The sequence below is a fragment of the Hippopotamus amphibius genome, unplaced genomic scaffold (assembly GCF_030028045.1).
Source record: "Hippopotamus amphibius kiboko isolate mHipAmp2 unplaced genomic scaffold, mHipAmp2.hap2 H_1, whole genome shotgun sequence".
NCBI lineage: Eukaryota > Metazoa > Chordata > Mammalia > Artiodactyla > Hippopotamidae > Hippopotamus > Hippopotamus amphibius.
Window position 1 is genome coordinate 817,170 of NW_026648280.1, and position 15,555 is coordinate 832,724.

Genomic DNA, 15,555 nt, shown 5'->3' on the forward strand with positions numbered 1-15,555 from the left:
CGTTAGCTCCGTGCCTACCACATGGTCCATGCTCAAGAAATGTTCATCATTCTAAATATTGGTGTAAAAGTGCAGGGGATCCGAGTCAATGGGAGAGAGACAGGATTGAAGAGTAAATGCATTCACTCGTGTGTTCGTCACAGCCTGGTGCTGGGCATAAGTTAACAGAACAGACCAGGGCAGTGGGGGACACCAGAGGCATTTTCCTTTGCTATAATATTAGGAGCTCTTAGGTGACACAGGATTGCCCAGCCAAGGACCACACTTCCCAGCATCTCTTGCAGCTACATGTGGTCATGTGACTATGTTCTGGCCAACAAGGTTGGAGGAAAAGTGGTGTGGGCATCTTGTAGGATTCACCTTTTGTAGGACTAAAGTGTGTCTTCCCCTTCTCTCATCCCCCCTTCCCAGAATGTGGACGGGATGTGGGGGTGAGCCCTCTCCAGCCACGTGGCACAGGGCACCAAGGTCAAAGGACCCTGGCTGCCCAACTCCACAGGGTTGTACACACAGACCATAACCATGAGAGGGACATCAAGTTTGGTTTATTTCAGCAGCTGTATGTTGGGATTTTGCATCACAGTAGCCCAGCATGCATGATTCCGGGGTGCTGAGTCAAGAGCAGGACGCAGAGGGACCTCAGGTATTAGGAAGCAGTGACAAAGCTGAGACAGCACAGGGGACATTCGCACACCTTGATTTCACGAAACTCTAACACAGGCAGAGGAACAAAGGTGCAATTTGGGTCAGGTTTTGAAGGTTCAGGAGGAAACTGGGAATCCGCGTCAGAGTCATCCGGTTCCAAGTAATAGGTGAAGCAAACACTTGGCTGGAAGGGAAGAGAAGAGAGAAGAAAGAGGAGAAGGTTAGTGTCACACTGGTGACCTTCTGGGGTCGGGTCACTCTTTGCCGTTCGGGGAGCAGCATCCTAGACACTGCAGCATGTTGAGCACCATCAGCACCATATATTGTATACACTCACCTTAGAGAAAACAAGCAAAGAGAAAATGTTACCAATCGATGCATTTGGATGATCATTGTAATGTTTTTATAAAATCTTTGATTCTCACATTATTTCCTAATAAGAAAACTTCTTCAGAAGTCCTCCCAAGGACGGTTGCAGGCACTAATAGGAAAGGCGTTCTTACAAGCATCCTGACCCTGAGTCTCCCCTGACATCTCCCCACGGCGCCCCTGGTTCCCAGCAGGGCCACTCAGGGGCTCCCCTCCTGCCTGTTAAGAATCCCAGAGACAGAGCAGATGCCTCATTGGCCAAGGTTGAGTCACATGACCAGCCCAGAACCAATCACAGGGAACCTTGGCCTTGCCGGTTCTGATTGGTCAGGGGCTTACCTGGAGCTGGTCAGAGGATGGGATCAGATCCATCCAAAGTGCATGGAGACAGGTGGTCCCCCAAGAAAAATCAAGTGTTTTAGCAAAGGAAGGAGGAATGGTATTCAGGTGGACAAAGCCACAGCTGCCTGCCTCAAGCAGGGACTGGTCCCTAATTCATTCCTTCATTTAATCATCCTGTGTGTATACAGTGGCTACTGATCTTTACACCTCCTCTAGGCAGAGGGCATCTGTCACTGAACAATACAGGAGGTTCCTCCCCCACAGAATGAACAAACAAATACAAGGTATGCTCTCAGGAAGCAATAATTGTCTGACAAATATTCAGCAAGGGAAGGGGTTAGAGAGAAGCGGGGTGAAAGCAAGTAAGGGAGACTTCCTGAAGGAGGTGACATTGGAGCAGAGGTTGGAATGAGGAAAAAGAAGGAGGCAGGAAAGAGGGCAGCATCTTCAAGGAGAGCCATCCCCCACAGAATAGGACCACATCTTCCGGGTACAAGGGGCACCCAGCCACCCAAGGGTCTCTGCTGGGCATAGAGGGTGGTGGATGTACCTGACCTCTCAGAACTCTGGTCAAAGAGAGGAAACGAGCAGACATACCATGGGACAGAACGGCAGGACCTTGAATGACAGCCTTCCCTTCATTCCAGTGGGCTTCTTTCGCGGCTCATCAGGGTTCTCAGAAAGCAGGGCTGAGGGAGGAGGAAAGACTCATGAGGCCATCATGGCCTCTGAGGCCTGAAAAACTCAGTAATGATAAGATCTCCATCATGAAAGCATTGACAAGAACTAACATGTGTTAAGTACTTGCTTTGTGCCAGGCATGCATTTAGGTATTTTACACATCATAGCTTAATTCATTGTTCATAATATCTCTCTGAAATGGCTACTATCATCATCCCACTTTAGAGATGAGGAAACCAAGACACAGAGAGGTTAGGACACTTGCTGGAGGTTGCACAGCAGTGCCTGAAGACGTGTATTAAATTGCATTCCGAAGGCCCACAGGAAACAGACAGGGAAAGTCAGTGAGGGAAGGGGCTGGAGTAAGACAACACGGAGCCCTGGAGAAGGTGGCTCACTGGGGAGCCTGTGCCCAGGAGGAAGGGACAGCTGATATGCAGCTGCCTGTGGGGACGCCTCTCCAGAAAATTGTCTAGTTTCTCCACAGAAGACAGAAATGTCGATTCAGAGCTCCTGATATTTCAAAGCTGCCAAAGAATCCAGATATTTCCTTAGAAACGCCTACACTCCTGCTGGGAATGGAAACTGGCCTCTCAGGGAGGGCCATTCAGGCAAACTCTCCAAATTACAAGTGCACCCCCTCCTTTGATTCAGCCATTCCCCCTTAAACATGTTGTCCTGGATATCCTCCCCTGTGTGCTGTACGGCCCAACTATAATCCTATTTCTAGTTGCATTTATTGTCTCCCTCAAAGACTGGGAATAACCCAAACAGCCACCTGCAGGAACTGGTTAAATGAACTAGAACACAGGACAGACAGGCCACGGGATGCCAGGCGGCTGGCACACAAACTGGGCCTCTCGTGGGGAAGGGTCCCCAAGCTGGACAGGGGACTCGGTGCTTAAGGTCAAAGACCCCGAGGCCAGATGGTTCGAATCCCATTGTGAGCTAGGTATTCATTCCTGTCACCCCTCAGATCTCCCATCTGCAGCACGGGGTAATCACTGTCCCCACCTCACAGGGCTGTGCATCATGAGTGACTGGATGCTTGGGAAGCACTGGGACCACGACTGGAAGATACTACGTACAGATCAGGATTAAATGAAACAGGACAAAATAGGAACTGACAGTGGCACATGTGGCACACACAGCACATCAGAATTAATACATGGTAACAGACTCATATACATCTGTGAGTGAGCTTAGCACATTCTAAAAGACTGGACAAGAAGCTGGGAAGGAGTTACCTTTGGTAAGGGAGTAAGTAGCTAGAGAGGTGCCCTGTATCTTGTCTTGTCTGACAGTTACACACAGCTACAGATGTGATGAAATGTACGTAAAAACACACAAGGATTTAGCCAATATTCACGGGCTCGTTTTGATGCTACACTATCATCATATAAAATAAAAATACTGGGGGAAATGGGGAAAAGTATCCATGGAACTTCTATGTATTATTATGGCAACTTCTCGTGAATATAAAATTATTGCAAAGTAAGATGTTTCAAACAGGAAGCATCACAGCAAAACTAACAGCCCTCCCTCATGAGGCCAGGCCACCAACGAGCTTCACAGGAACCACCAACTCCTGCCCATCCTCTCTGCCAAGGAGGTCAGGCCTCCTTCATCTTCGACCTGAATGACCCTTAGCAACTGGATGCCGGGCCAGTCCAGGCAGGTACCTGGGCCACAAAAAGGAGTCCAGATTGATTCCAGCTCCCAGGAGACACCCCTGCAGTCTCTGAGCAGGGGAGAGACAGGACCCACTGACATGAGGTGCTGTCAGGGAGGTTCCATCCTGGGTGCCCCTCAGGGCCCTCCCTTCTCAAGAAGAGCCAGCGGGAGACACCTGGGGTTGTGGCCAGTCTTCAGGGTCAACCCTTCCACATCAGCCTTACCCTGGAGGCCCTCCCCACTCCCTCCTGCCCTCAGTTTTCCACCCCCATGTGTGCCTCACCTCCTCTCTCCGGCGGCTTGGTCTGCACATCCTCGGTTTCCTGCCCCTCGATGGTGCTGAGAGGCAGCATCATGACACGACAGGCCCTCCCTACGGGCAGGAGAGGAGAGCAGTTAGTGCCTGGGCTGAGGATACAGATGGCCCAGGTGAGAATCCCAGCACCTCTCTCAGATGTCGGGTGGACGCGGACAGCTCCATCCCCTCCCCAAGTCTCCAGGTCACCAACATCCATGGGGGCGTGTTGGCAGTGCCTCCCTGCTAGAGTTCTTCCAAGGTCCAGTGTGTGATTTGGGGCAAGCACATGGCATGGCACCTGGCAAGGCCAAGGGCAGGGGTTGTGGGTCCTTTGTTTATGCCCCTTTAAGAAAAAAAAAATGATGACACAAAAAGCTGGGCCCCTGTACGTGAATAACAGTTAACTGGGTATCAAAGGGGTCTGTGGTGTGTGGCATACAGCAGGCACTCAGTAAGTGCACTCATGGCCAGCATTCCTAGCGCTGTATTTCAGTCGGGTCCTGAAGCTACAGTGTAGAGTGAGCAAGTGTTGTGGTCCAGGACCTCGCTTCCCGGGCCTCAGGGGCCCCATTCTGGTACCAGAGGCTCCAGGGACAGCCTCTCAGGACTGCTGTGAAGGTGAGGGGACTGGTCCACAGACCCCGCACCACAGCCCCTGGGCAGGGGCAGGCTGCAGCAGGGGTGCTTGGCAGCAGGCTCCGCTGTGGGGTCCTGGGACCCTGCCTCCACCCCAGCTTCACACTGGGCAGGACGTGGGCCAGCGAGTCTGCAGGGTGCACCGGGCGGATTCCAGGCTGCCAGTCACCAGCTGAGAGATCTCAAGGACCAGGTTTGCCAGATTTAACGACAACATTGCAACAAATACACAGCAAGATGAGATTTGCATTTGAGATGGGCAAATCATATTTTAGCATAATAGGTCCCAAACACTGAATGGTAAATGTCTACATAAAAAATCATTTATTTAATATACTAAGCTATGTTTAAGTATGGGCAAGTCCCATGAAATATTTGGGACATACTTATACCCAAAAGTAATTCGTCATTTGACTGAAACTCAAATTGAAGTATGCATCCTGTATTTTACCTGCCAAGCCCCAATTCAGAGCTTATTTAACCTCTTGTGCAGTCAGCTTCCCCTCCAGAAAAATGAGTAAAATTAATTATTAAGCATGAGGATTAAATATGATTAAACACACACACATACACACTGAGAACACACTATCTGAAAACTTAGAGTCAACACCTCTTCATCTAAACCTTTTTGAAAGCAAAACCTTTTTAAGATTGAGTTTGCAATCACAGACTCACAAATAATCATGCAAATACAAGGTGCATCGATTTGTGGGAACATGTGGCCAGGTACACACACACACACACACACACAGACACACACGCGCGCGCGCGCGCACACACACGCACACCCTCCGGACACCCACAAAGGCAGACCCACAGACTGAAATTACACATCACCCTGTCCGACACGATTTCTCCCTGCCGACACCCAGGGCCCATTCGCCAGAGGCAGCCCCTCTAAGGTAAGCGGCCCCCCCCCGCCCCCCCCCCCCCCGCAGGCACGCAGGAGCACGGACTCACTGGGGGCTCAAGACTTGTTTTTCAAGCACCCTTTTCATCTGCAAACCTTCTTATGCGTCCTTAGTGAACCCCCAAACCCATCCGGAGGGACTCCCTGCCACTCCCACCCCCCAAACCACCCTCTGGACTTTCCTTCAAATGAGTTTCCTATGTTCCTTTAAGCGAATTCGCTACCTGACGGCCTGATACCCGACTGGCCTCCCAGCTGTGCAGAGCCACGCCCATACCTCCCACCTCCTCCATCACACTACAAAGTCCCCAGGTCCCTCCCTCCACCCCACAACACCTGGGGACCAGGACCCAGGCTCCTCCTCCCCTGCCCTGGAGGGAGTCCCCGCCATCCCCTACTCCGGACACCCCAGCCTCCTCCGTCCTCTCCAGTTTTCCCTCCTCCCAGTGGCGAGAGACCTTCTGGGACCTGGAGTCGCCCCGCGGCTCACATGGGTCTGAGGACGCCGACTGCCCTCAGGGGAGACGCGGGGGCCTCAAGGGGCCCCACCGAGCTCACCATCGGGTCTCACGGGCTCCCAGGCAGCGGCTCCTGCGCCCCTGTGCCCCCGGCGCATCCGCGCATCCTCCCTGGGGCCGCCTCCCTCCCCGCGGAGACCCCGCAGCGCGCTCCCCTCTCCTGGCCCCCGCCCCGCGCCTCGCCCCCGCCCGGATGGCGCAGACCCCTCGGGGCCGCAGCCGCGGCACTGACCTCCGGACCCGGGTTCTGCCTGGGCCGCTGGGCGCGAGCGGGCGGGCGTGCTCAGCGCTTGTCCTTGGCGCCCGGGCAAGGCCGGCTCCGCAGATGTCCAGGGAATCTGCGGACAGACTCGCAGGAGTGAACTGGGCTGAGGCTCTCAGCGACCCGCACAAACCCCCGCCCCCCGCCCCCAAACACAGGTCAGGCGCTGAGGACCGTCTCCGACACCAGCACGGGGTGCAGAGTGTCCCCTTCAGTTCCACCATCGGGGGAGGGGAGGGGGCCTCCTCCTCCTCTTTGGTTAGAGAAACCGATTAAAAGGTCGCCAAAGGCACGTTTCAGGTGGCAGAGAACCACTTGTGCAGGGAATAAGGGTAAGTAGTGTTTCTTAAACTTGTTACTGGGAGAGGAAGAAACGCACACAGGTAGAAACACGTGTATGTAGCATGTGTGCTGGACACAAACACGAAGTATCTTTTACAGTGTGCATCACAGTCACAACAGTTTAAGCGTTTCCCTCCTTTTTCCGATCATTCTCACACATTCACCCACACTGATTTCAGTTTGCATCTGTTCAGAGAAAGACCAGTCACCTTTGCTGTCACTGGCGGCCCTGCCAAGAGCTCACCCTTTCTGGACCATCCAGTCTGTGTCACAGCTCCTGGACTTGGCATGAAAGCAGCCCAGACTCTACCTAAGGATGGGTGTGGCTGTGCCCACAAGCCCATATTTGCACAACAGGCTGTGGGCTGGATGGCCGCAGTCTGCCCACCCCTGCCCTAGAGACTGTTCTGTGCAGGCTCCAGCAGTAGATAAAGCCAAGCTGCTCTGGCAAAGGGCAGTTGGGGCAGAAATGTGAACATATACACTTTGTTGTTTTTCTTTAACAATTAAATATTTTATAAAGATATGCATCAATGAGAATTGAAAGAGTGTAACATAAAAATAGCCATTGAGTCTTGATTGTGTACAAAATTTCAAATAACAACCTTAAAAAAAAAGCTCTCACCAAGTCCACATCCTCACTTTCTGGTGGCTACACTGTGTGATAATTCTGATAATATAAGAGATCTAAACCAGTCCTGAGACAGACCCTTCTGTGACCATGGAAATGTTCTGTTTTTGCAGTGTCCAGCACAGTAGCCACTGGCCACATTCGGCCACTGAAACCTGCCCTGAGCAGCTGAGAAACTGTTGTATTTAAGATTGATTCATTTACATTTAAGTAGCCACAGGCAGTTAGTGGTTACAGTGCTGGAGGCAAGAATATTATACTGGAATTCCTTCCCAGGTACAAGACATGGCATCAATTAGATGGTATTCCAGAGATCATAGCTACCATGAATCTCATTGGGGGAAAAGGTAAAAAACAACAAACAACAACAAAACATTAGTATGGGCCATGGTGTGACTCTGGTCTCCAAAACCACACTTACATAACAGAATATTCTATTTCTAAGGTGATGTATATATACACACACACATTTAAGGGAAAACATCCAAACAGAAAAACACTAAAATTGGTGAATTTGGATGATCTTTGCACTGTTTTTATAAAATCTTTGATTGTCACATTATTTTTTAACAGGAAGAGTTTTTTAAAGAGTCCTCCCTGGGACTCTTGCAGGCACTAAATAGGAAAGGTGTCCTTGCAGCATCCTGACCCTGTGTCTCACCTGACCTCGCCCCATGGCCGCCCAGTTCCCAGCAGGGCCACTCCAGGCTCCCCTCCTGCCTGTTAAGAACCCCAGAGACAGAGCAGACGCCTCCTTGGCCAGGGTTGAGTCACGTGTCCAGCCTGGAACCAATCACGGGGAACCTTGGCACTGCCGCCTCTGATTGGTCAGGGGCTTACCTGGAGCTGGTCTGAGGATGGGATCAGATCCATCCAAAGTGCATGGAGACAGGTGGTCCCCCAAGAAAAATCAAGGGTGTTAGTAGGAGAAGGGGGAATGGGATCCAGGTGGACAAAGCCACAGCTGCCTGCCTCAGCAGAGACCCGTCCCTAATTCATTCCGTCAATAATTAGCCGACGTGTGTATGGTGCCTGACTCTCCTTACATCTGTTCTGGGCACGAGGATATGTCACTGGACACCAGAGGAGACTCCTGGCCCCACAGACCTAGACTGGTAGGGAAGACAGGCGATGAACACACGGATAAAGGTATGCTCTCAGGTAGCAATAATGACTCTGAAGAAAATTCAGGAAGGCAAGGGGTTAGAGAGAAATGGGGCAAAAGGGAGCAAGGGAGGCTTCATGGAGGAGGTGACATTGGGGCTCAGGTTGGAATTAGGGAAGAGAAGGAGGCAGGAAAGCAGCAGCATCTTCGAGGAAAACCATCCCCCACGGGATGCGGTCCCATCTGGGATGAGGGATGGACAAAGCGGTGCCCAGCCACTCAAGGGTCTCTGCTGGGCAGAGCGGGTGGTGGGTGTGCCTGAGCTGTGAGAACTCAGGGGCCTCCGGTCAGAGGGAGGAAAGAAGCAGGCTTACCACGGGGCAGAGCGGCAGGGCTCTGAATAACATGGTTCCCTTCATTCTGATGGGCTTCTTTGGTGGATCATCAGGGTTCTCAGAAAGCAAGACTGAGGGAGGAGGAAAGACTCATGAGGCCATCTGGCCCTCTGAGGCTTGAGAAACTCCATAATAATAAAATCTTCACCATGAAACCACTGACAAGGGCTAATATGTGTGGAGCACTTGTTGTGTGCCAGGCACGCATTTAAGTATGTTACACAGCATAGCTCATTTGGTTGTTCGTAATCTCTCTCTGAAATGGCCACAATCACCATCCCACTTTAGAGATGAGGAAACCAAGGCACAGAGAGGTTAGGACACGAGCTGGAGGTTGCACAGCAGTGCCTGCAGACATGCATTAAATTGCAGGCTCTGAGCAGGGGAGAGACAGGACCCACTGACATGAGGTGATGTCCAGGGGTTCCATCCTAGGTGCCCCTCAGGGCCCTCCATCCCCAGGAGGAGCCAGTGGGAGAAATCTGGGGTTGGGGCCAGTCTTCAGGGACAATGCTTCCTGTTCAGCTGTGCCCTGGAGACCCTCCCCACTCCCACCTGCCCTCAGTTTTCCACCCCATGTGTGCCTCACCTCCTCTCTCCGGCGGCTTGGTCTGCACATCCTCAGTTTCCTTGCCCTCGATGGTGCTGAGAGGAAGCATCGTGACACCACAGGTTCTCCCTACGGGCAGGAGAGGAGAGCAGTGAGTGCCTGGGCTGGGGACCCAGATGGCCAGGTGTGAACCCCAGTACCTCCTTCAGATGTCAGGTAGACGCGGACGGCTCCATCCCCTCCCGAAGTCTCCAGGTCCCAAACTTCCACGGGGAAGTGTTGGCAACACCTCTCCCCTAGTGTTCTTCCAAGGCCCAGTGTGTGACTTGAAGAGAGCACTTGGCATGGCACCTGGCAAGGGCAAGGGCAGGGGTCTGGGGTTTATGACCATTTAAAACTGAAGAAGTATTATGACACAAAAAGCTGGGCCCCTGAAGGTGAATGTCAGTTAACTGGGTATCAAAGGGGTCTGTGGTGTGTGGCATACAGCAGGCACTCAGTAAGTGCACTCATGGTTCACATTCTTAGTGCTGTATTTCAGGGCTGTCCTAAGGCTACAGGCAGCTTGACCAAATGGTTCAGACCAGGACCTCGCTTCCCGGGCCTCAGGGGCCCCATTCTGGTACCGGAGGCTTCAGGGACAGCCTCTCAGGACTGCTGTGAAGGTGAGGGGACTGGTCCGCAGACCCCACACCACAGCCCCTGGGCAGGGACAGGCTGCAGCAGGGGTGCTTGGCAGCAGGCTCCGCTGTGGGGTCCTGGGACCCCGCCTCCACCCCAGCTTCACCCTGGGCAGGACCTGGGCCAGCGTGTCTGCAGGTGCACCGGAGGATTCCAGGCTGCCAGTCACCAGCTGAGAGATCTCAAGGACCAGGTTTGCCAGATTTAACAACGACAACATTACAACAAATACACGGCAAACTGAGATTTGAATTTCAGGTGCACAAATCATTTTTTAGTATAAGTAGATCCTAAACACTGCCTGGGTCATGTCTACTTGAAAATCATTTTTTGTTCATTTTGCTAAATTATGTTTAAGTGCAGGTAAGTCCCATGAAATATATGGGACGTACGTATACCCAAAGGTAATTCATTACTTGTCTGAAGTTCAAATTTAAGAAAGCATCCTGTATTTTACCTGGCAAGCCCTGATTCAGGGGTTATTTAACCTCTTGTGCTGTCAGTTTTCCCGTCCATGAAAATGAGGAAAATAAATGATTAAACATGAGGATTAAATATGATTAAATACACACACACACACACACACACACACTCAGAACACTGTCTGGTAACATAGAGCCAGCACCACTTCCACTAAGCCTTTGTAAGAAGCATAAGACCCATCCCAGAGCCTCACACGTAATTGTGCAAATACAAGCTGCGTCAAAGAGCGGAAACACCCCACCAGATTACACACACACACGCACAGTTGTTGGAAACATGTTTTCAGATGAACACTGTGGAAACCAGGCCATAAGGACACAAGCACACCTGCAGACACACTCCAGGGAAACTCAGAGACCCCTACCACTCAGGCGGGCAGGCCTGCTTGCTAGTACTGACCGCCCTCCTCACACCCGGTCCTGGACACACACACACACACACACACACACACACACACACACTCTCGGGACACACACAAACTGCAGACACAAGCTGAAAATACAAGTCGCCCCCTTCAACGCAGGTTCGCTCTCGCTGACGTCCACGGCCCACCCTCATTCTCACCCAGGGCCCATCCCCCAGGGGCTGCCCCTCAAAGATGCGCCCCCAAACATGCTCCCTGCCCCCACCCGCAGCCACGCAGGCGCACAGAATCTTCCCAGGCTCAAAAGCTGTTTGCAAGGGCCCTTCTCATCTGCGAACGTCTTCTGCGTCTCAGCGAACCCCCAAACACATCCAGAGTGGCCCCCTGCCCGTCCCCACCGCCTCAGACTGCCCTCTGGTCTCTCCCAAAATTATTTTCCTGTTTTCTATTTGGCCAGTTCGCTCTCTGACCGCCTGATACCCGACTGGCCTCCCAGCTGTGCAGACCAACCCCCATGCCTCCCGCCTCCTCCATCGCACTACAAAGTCCCCAGGTACCTCCCTCCACCCCCCAACACCTGGGGACCAGGACCCAGGCTCCTCCTCCCCTGCCCTGGAGGGAGTCCCCGCCATCCCCTACTCCGGACACCCCAGCCTCCTGTGTCCTCTCCAGTTTTCCCTCCTCCCCAGAGACATCCTGGGGCCGGAGTCCCCTCGCGGCTCACAGGGGTCTGAGGATGCCCACTGCCCTCAGGGGAGATGCGGGCGCCTCGAGGGGCCCCACCGAGCGCACCATCGGGTCTCAGGGGCTCCCAGGCAGCGGCTCCTGCGCCCCTGTGCCCCCGGCGCCCCCTCGCATCCTCCCCGGGCGCCCCCGCCCTCCCCGCGGAGACCCCGCAGCGCGCTCCCCTCTCCCGCCCCCCGCCCCGCGCCGCGCCGCGCCCCCGCCCGGATGGCGCAGACCCCTCGGGGCCGCAGCCGCGGCACTGACCTCCGGACCCGGGTTCTGCCTGGGCCGCCGGGCGCGAGCGGGCGGGCGTGCTCAGCGCTTGTCCTTGGCGCCCGCGCCGAGCTGGCTCCGCAGATGCCCGGGGACGCGCTGGACAAACTCGCGCGAATGCACAGGGCTGAGTCGCTCAGCGACACGCACAGCACCCGCCCCCCAGCCCCCGCCCCCAAACACAAGTCAGGTGGTTAAAACAGTCTCTGACACCAGCACAGGCGTCAGAGGGCTCGCTGCAATTTTAGGATGGGGGGAGGGTCGGGGGCCTCTTCGTCCTCATTCGTTAGAGAAACCAGTTTAGGAGGTCGCCAGGGGCAGGTTTTAAGTGGTCCAGGGTCACTTGTGCAGGTAAGAAGAGTCAGTAGTATTTCTAAACTTGCTTTTCGAATGTCAAGAAACCCACTGCCACGCACGTAGAAACACATGTACGTAGCAGGTGCGCCGGACTCACACACGAAACATCCTTTACACCGTGCATCACAGTCGCGATAGTTCAAGGTTTTCCCTCCTTTTTCTAGCCGTTCTCACACTTTCACCCCTATTGATTGCAGTTTGCATCTACTGAAGCAAGGTCAGTCACTTTTTGGTCAAGTCTGTCATGGCAAATACTTGCGAATTCTGGGCCATGGGGTTTGTGTAGCAGCTACTCCACTTTGCATGAAAGCAGCCCAAACTAAACCTAACGACCGGGTGTCGTTGTGTCAAGAAGCCCTTAGTAACACAAACAGGCTGTGGGCTGGATGGCCATAGTCTGCCTGCCCATCCCCGAGTTAGAGAATTTTCTGTGCCAGCTCCTGCAATAGATAAAGCCAAGAAGTTCCTGCAAAAAGTGCAGTTTGGGCAGAAATGTGAACATACATACTTAAAAAAAAAAAGAAATATTTTATGAAAATTTGAATCCTGTGAATTGAGAGTGTAAAATAAAAATAAGAATAGATTCTTGATATATGTGCAAAATTTAAATAACAACCTTTTAAAAAGCTCTCATGGCCCTCAGGTTTCTCTCCGGGGGATCACATTAGTTCCTATGTCACAGGACTCTGGGGAAGGTTACCCGAGATCTTCTATGGAAAGTGCTCAGCACCATACCTGACAGGTGGAAAGTGCCCACAAAATGGTGGCATTTATCTAACATTATCTGTAACCGGCTGGTTAATCTGCCCCAGGCAGAGGGGGTGTCCTGCGGGCAGGGCACTGGCCACCCTGAGACTCAAAGTGTCCAGAGGACCGTGCGTGGAGCCAAGAGAGTCTCCCAGCGCCATTGATAAGATGCTCCACTGGGCTGTGCTCCTTTGGTCTCTCCCAGCACGGAGCCCGCATCCTCACTTTCTGCGGGCTACGCTGTGTCATAACTCTGATAACCTAAGAGATCTAAACCAGTCCTGAGACAGACCCTTCTGTGACCTTGGAAATGTTCTGTATCTGCACTGTCCAGTGTGGTAGCCACTGGCCACACTTGGCCACTGAAACTTGCCCTGGGAGGCTGATAAACAGTGTTTTGAATCTTATTTAAGATTGATTCGTTTACACAGAAGTAGCCTATGCAGTTAGCAATGACTGTTTTGGAGAGCAAGAAAATTACCCCTGAGTTCCTTCCCACGTGCAATTCCACGTAATGATACTATTGACATTTGGGGCCGGCGTGTTCTTTGCCCAGGGGGTCTTCCTGGTGCATCGCACCATGTTTAGAGCATCCTTGGCCTCTATCCATTAGGGGCTAGTCTCAACACCAATTTTGGACAACCAGAAATATCCCCAACATTGCGGGAGAAACTCCAGGAGGGGGCACTGGAGCACAGCCCCCAATGACAACTTCTGGTCTACCAGAAAACTTTTGGGGAGAAAGGAAGGAAATCTCCACCCACATAGGTTGCCTCATTTTGCCTGCTCTGAGGATTCTGGTGTGCGTTCCAGCTAAAGGCCCTTTCACACCAGAGCGTTTGCTGTCTTTTCCAGCACGAATTTTCTGGCGGAGCGTCACGGAGGATACCTGCCTGAAGTCCACCCCACCTTTGTGCTTGGACACAGCTTCCCTGAGGTGTGGATTTTGCTGTGATGATTCAGGGATGAGCCTCCGGTGAAAGCTTTCCCACACTCAGGACGCCTGCAGGCGTCCTCTCTGGGAAGCATGCTCTGTGTCTCTGAGCACGTGCCCTACACAGGAAGTCCTTTCCTCGTCCCTCACACTTATATCCTCCCAGAGACTCTTCTGATGCTTGAGAAGGGCCACCTGGCAGGTGAAGGCTCTCCCACATTCGTGGCTTCCCTCCCAGGTGCCTGGCTGGTGAATCCTCTTGTGTTCTGACAGGTGGAAGCAGACGCACGTGGGGGAAATGATCCAGATTCCTCATTGTGGTAGGTTGCAAACATGGCCCCAGTTTTCCACCCTCCTCCATGTCCAACCCCTTTGGCCTCTAAGTATGCAGTGTCCTCCTATTCTGAATTTGCACTTGGCCATGGAATTGCTTTGGCCAAAGGGCTGCTGGCAAAATGTAATTCAAGCAGAAGCTTGAAAAGTGCTTGTGAAACTGGCATTTGTTTCTCTCGTGTGCCTTTACCAGTGCCATGAGGATGAACACACCAAGTGAAGACTGCTGGAGGATGAAAGATACTTGGAGCAGGGCCAGGTCTCCCCAGTCCTCCAAGAGAAGCCAGCCTAGGTGAGCTGAGGACCACCAGGCATCTGGAGGAGCCCAGCAACATCAGCAGAGCCACCTCCCTGACCCCTTGTGGCCATTGCTCCTGAAGTTTGCCAATTAAAGGATGTTGCCCACCATCCTGTACCACCTGAATTCCTTTCAGGGTGAAGATCTGGGTGAGGCATTGTATGATCTGGGAAAAGTGGCAGAAAGGTCCCTCTGAAAGCAGCACTTTTGCCCCTTTCCTGGTTACCCATTTCTTTTCCCCTTGAACCTTAAAAGAACCTAATTATAGGAATGAGGAAACGAACTCCTGACTTATGCTCTCCTGAACACACATCATGCCTGGCCTAACTCGTCCATTCCTTTCCTAGATAAAAAGAAGTATGACAACACCATAATTCAAAAAGACACATGCACTCCAATGTTCATTGCAGCACTATTTACAATAGCCAGACATGGAAGCAACCTAAATGTCCATCAACAGATGAATGGATAAAGAAGATGTGGCACATATGTACAATGGAATATTACTCAGCTGTAAAAAGAAACGAAATTGGGACATTTGTAGAGACATGGATGGACCTAGAGACTGTCATACAGAGTGAAGTGAGTCGGAAAAAGAAAAACAAATATCGTACATTAATACATATATGCGGAATATAGAAAAATGGTACACATCAACCGGTTTGCAAGGCAGAAATTGAGACACAGATGTAGAGAACAAACATATGGACACCAAGGGGGGAAAGCCGGGGGGGGGGCGGGGAATGAATTGGGAAATTGGGACTGTCATATATACGTTACTAATAAGAAAAAAATATCGAATTGTATACTTTAAATACATGCAGTTTATTGTGTGTCCATTGTATCTCAATAAAAGTTCTCTAAAAAAAAAAAAGAAGTATGACTGGCTTTCTACCCCCAATAGTGCCCCTAAACAATCCTGCAGGCAGATCATGTGGGCAAGATAACATCTGAAGAGAGACTCAGCCAGTTCTGCATGCAACGGAGAATGATACAAAACC

The 15,555-nt window shown here is 52.1% G+C and overlaps 1 protein-coding gene across 1 annotated transcript; it reads right to left on the reverse strand.

Moving 5' to 3' along the window:
• Window positions 1-535: 535 nt before the first annotated feature.
• Window positions 536-9,467, reverse strand: LOC130842992 (uncharacterized). Its single transcript, XM_057719657.1, has 6 exons — window positions 9,398-9,467; window positions 8,788-8,879; window positions 6,302-6,411; window positions 3,995-4,080; window positions 1,954-2,045; window positions 536-829 (listed from the first exon to the last, which is right to left on the reverse strand). The coding sequence occupies exons 1-6, from the start codon at window positions 9,465-9,467 to the stop codon at window positions 647-649; spliced, it is 633 nt and encodes a 210-aa protein (XP_057575640.1). The 3' UTR covers window positions 536-646.
• Window positions 9,468-15,555: the final 6,088 nt, after the last annotated feature.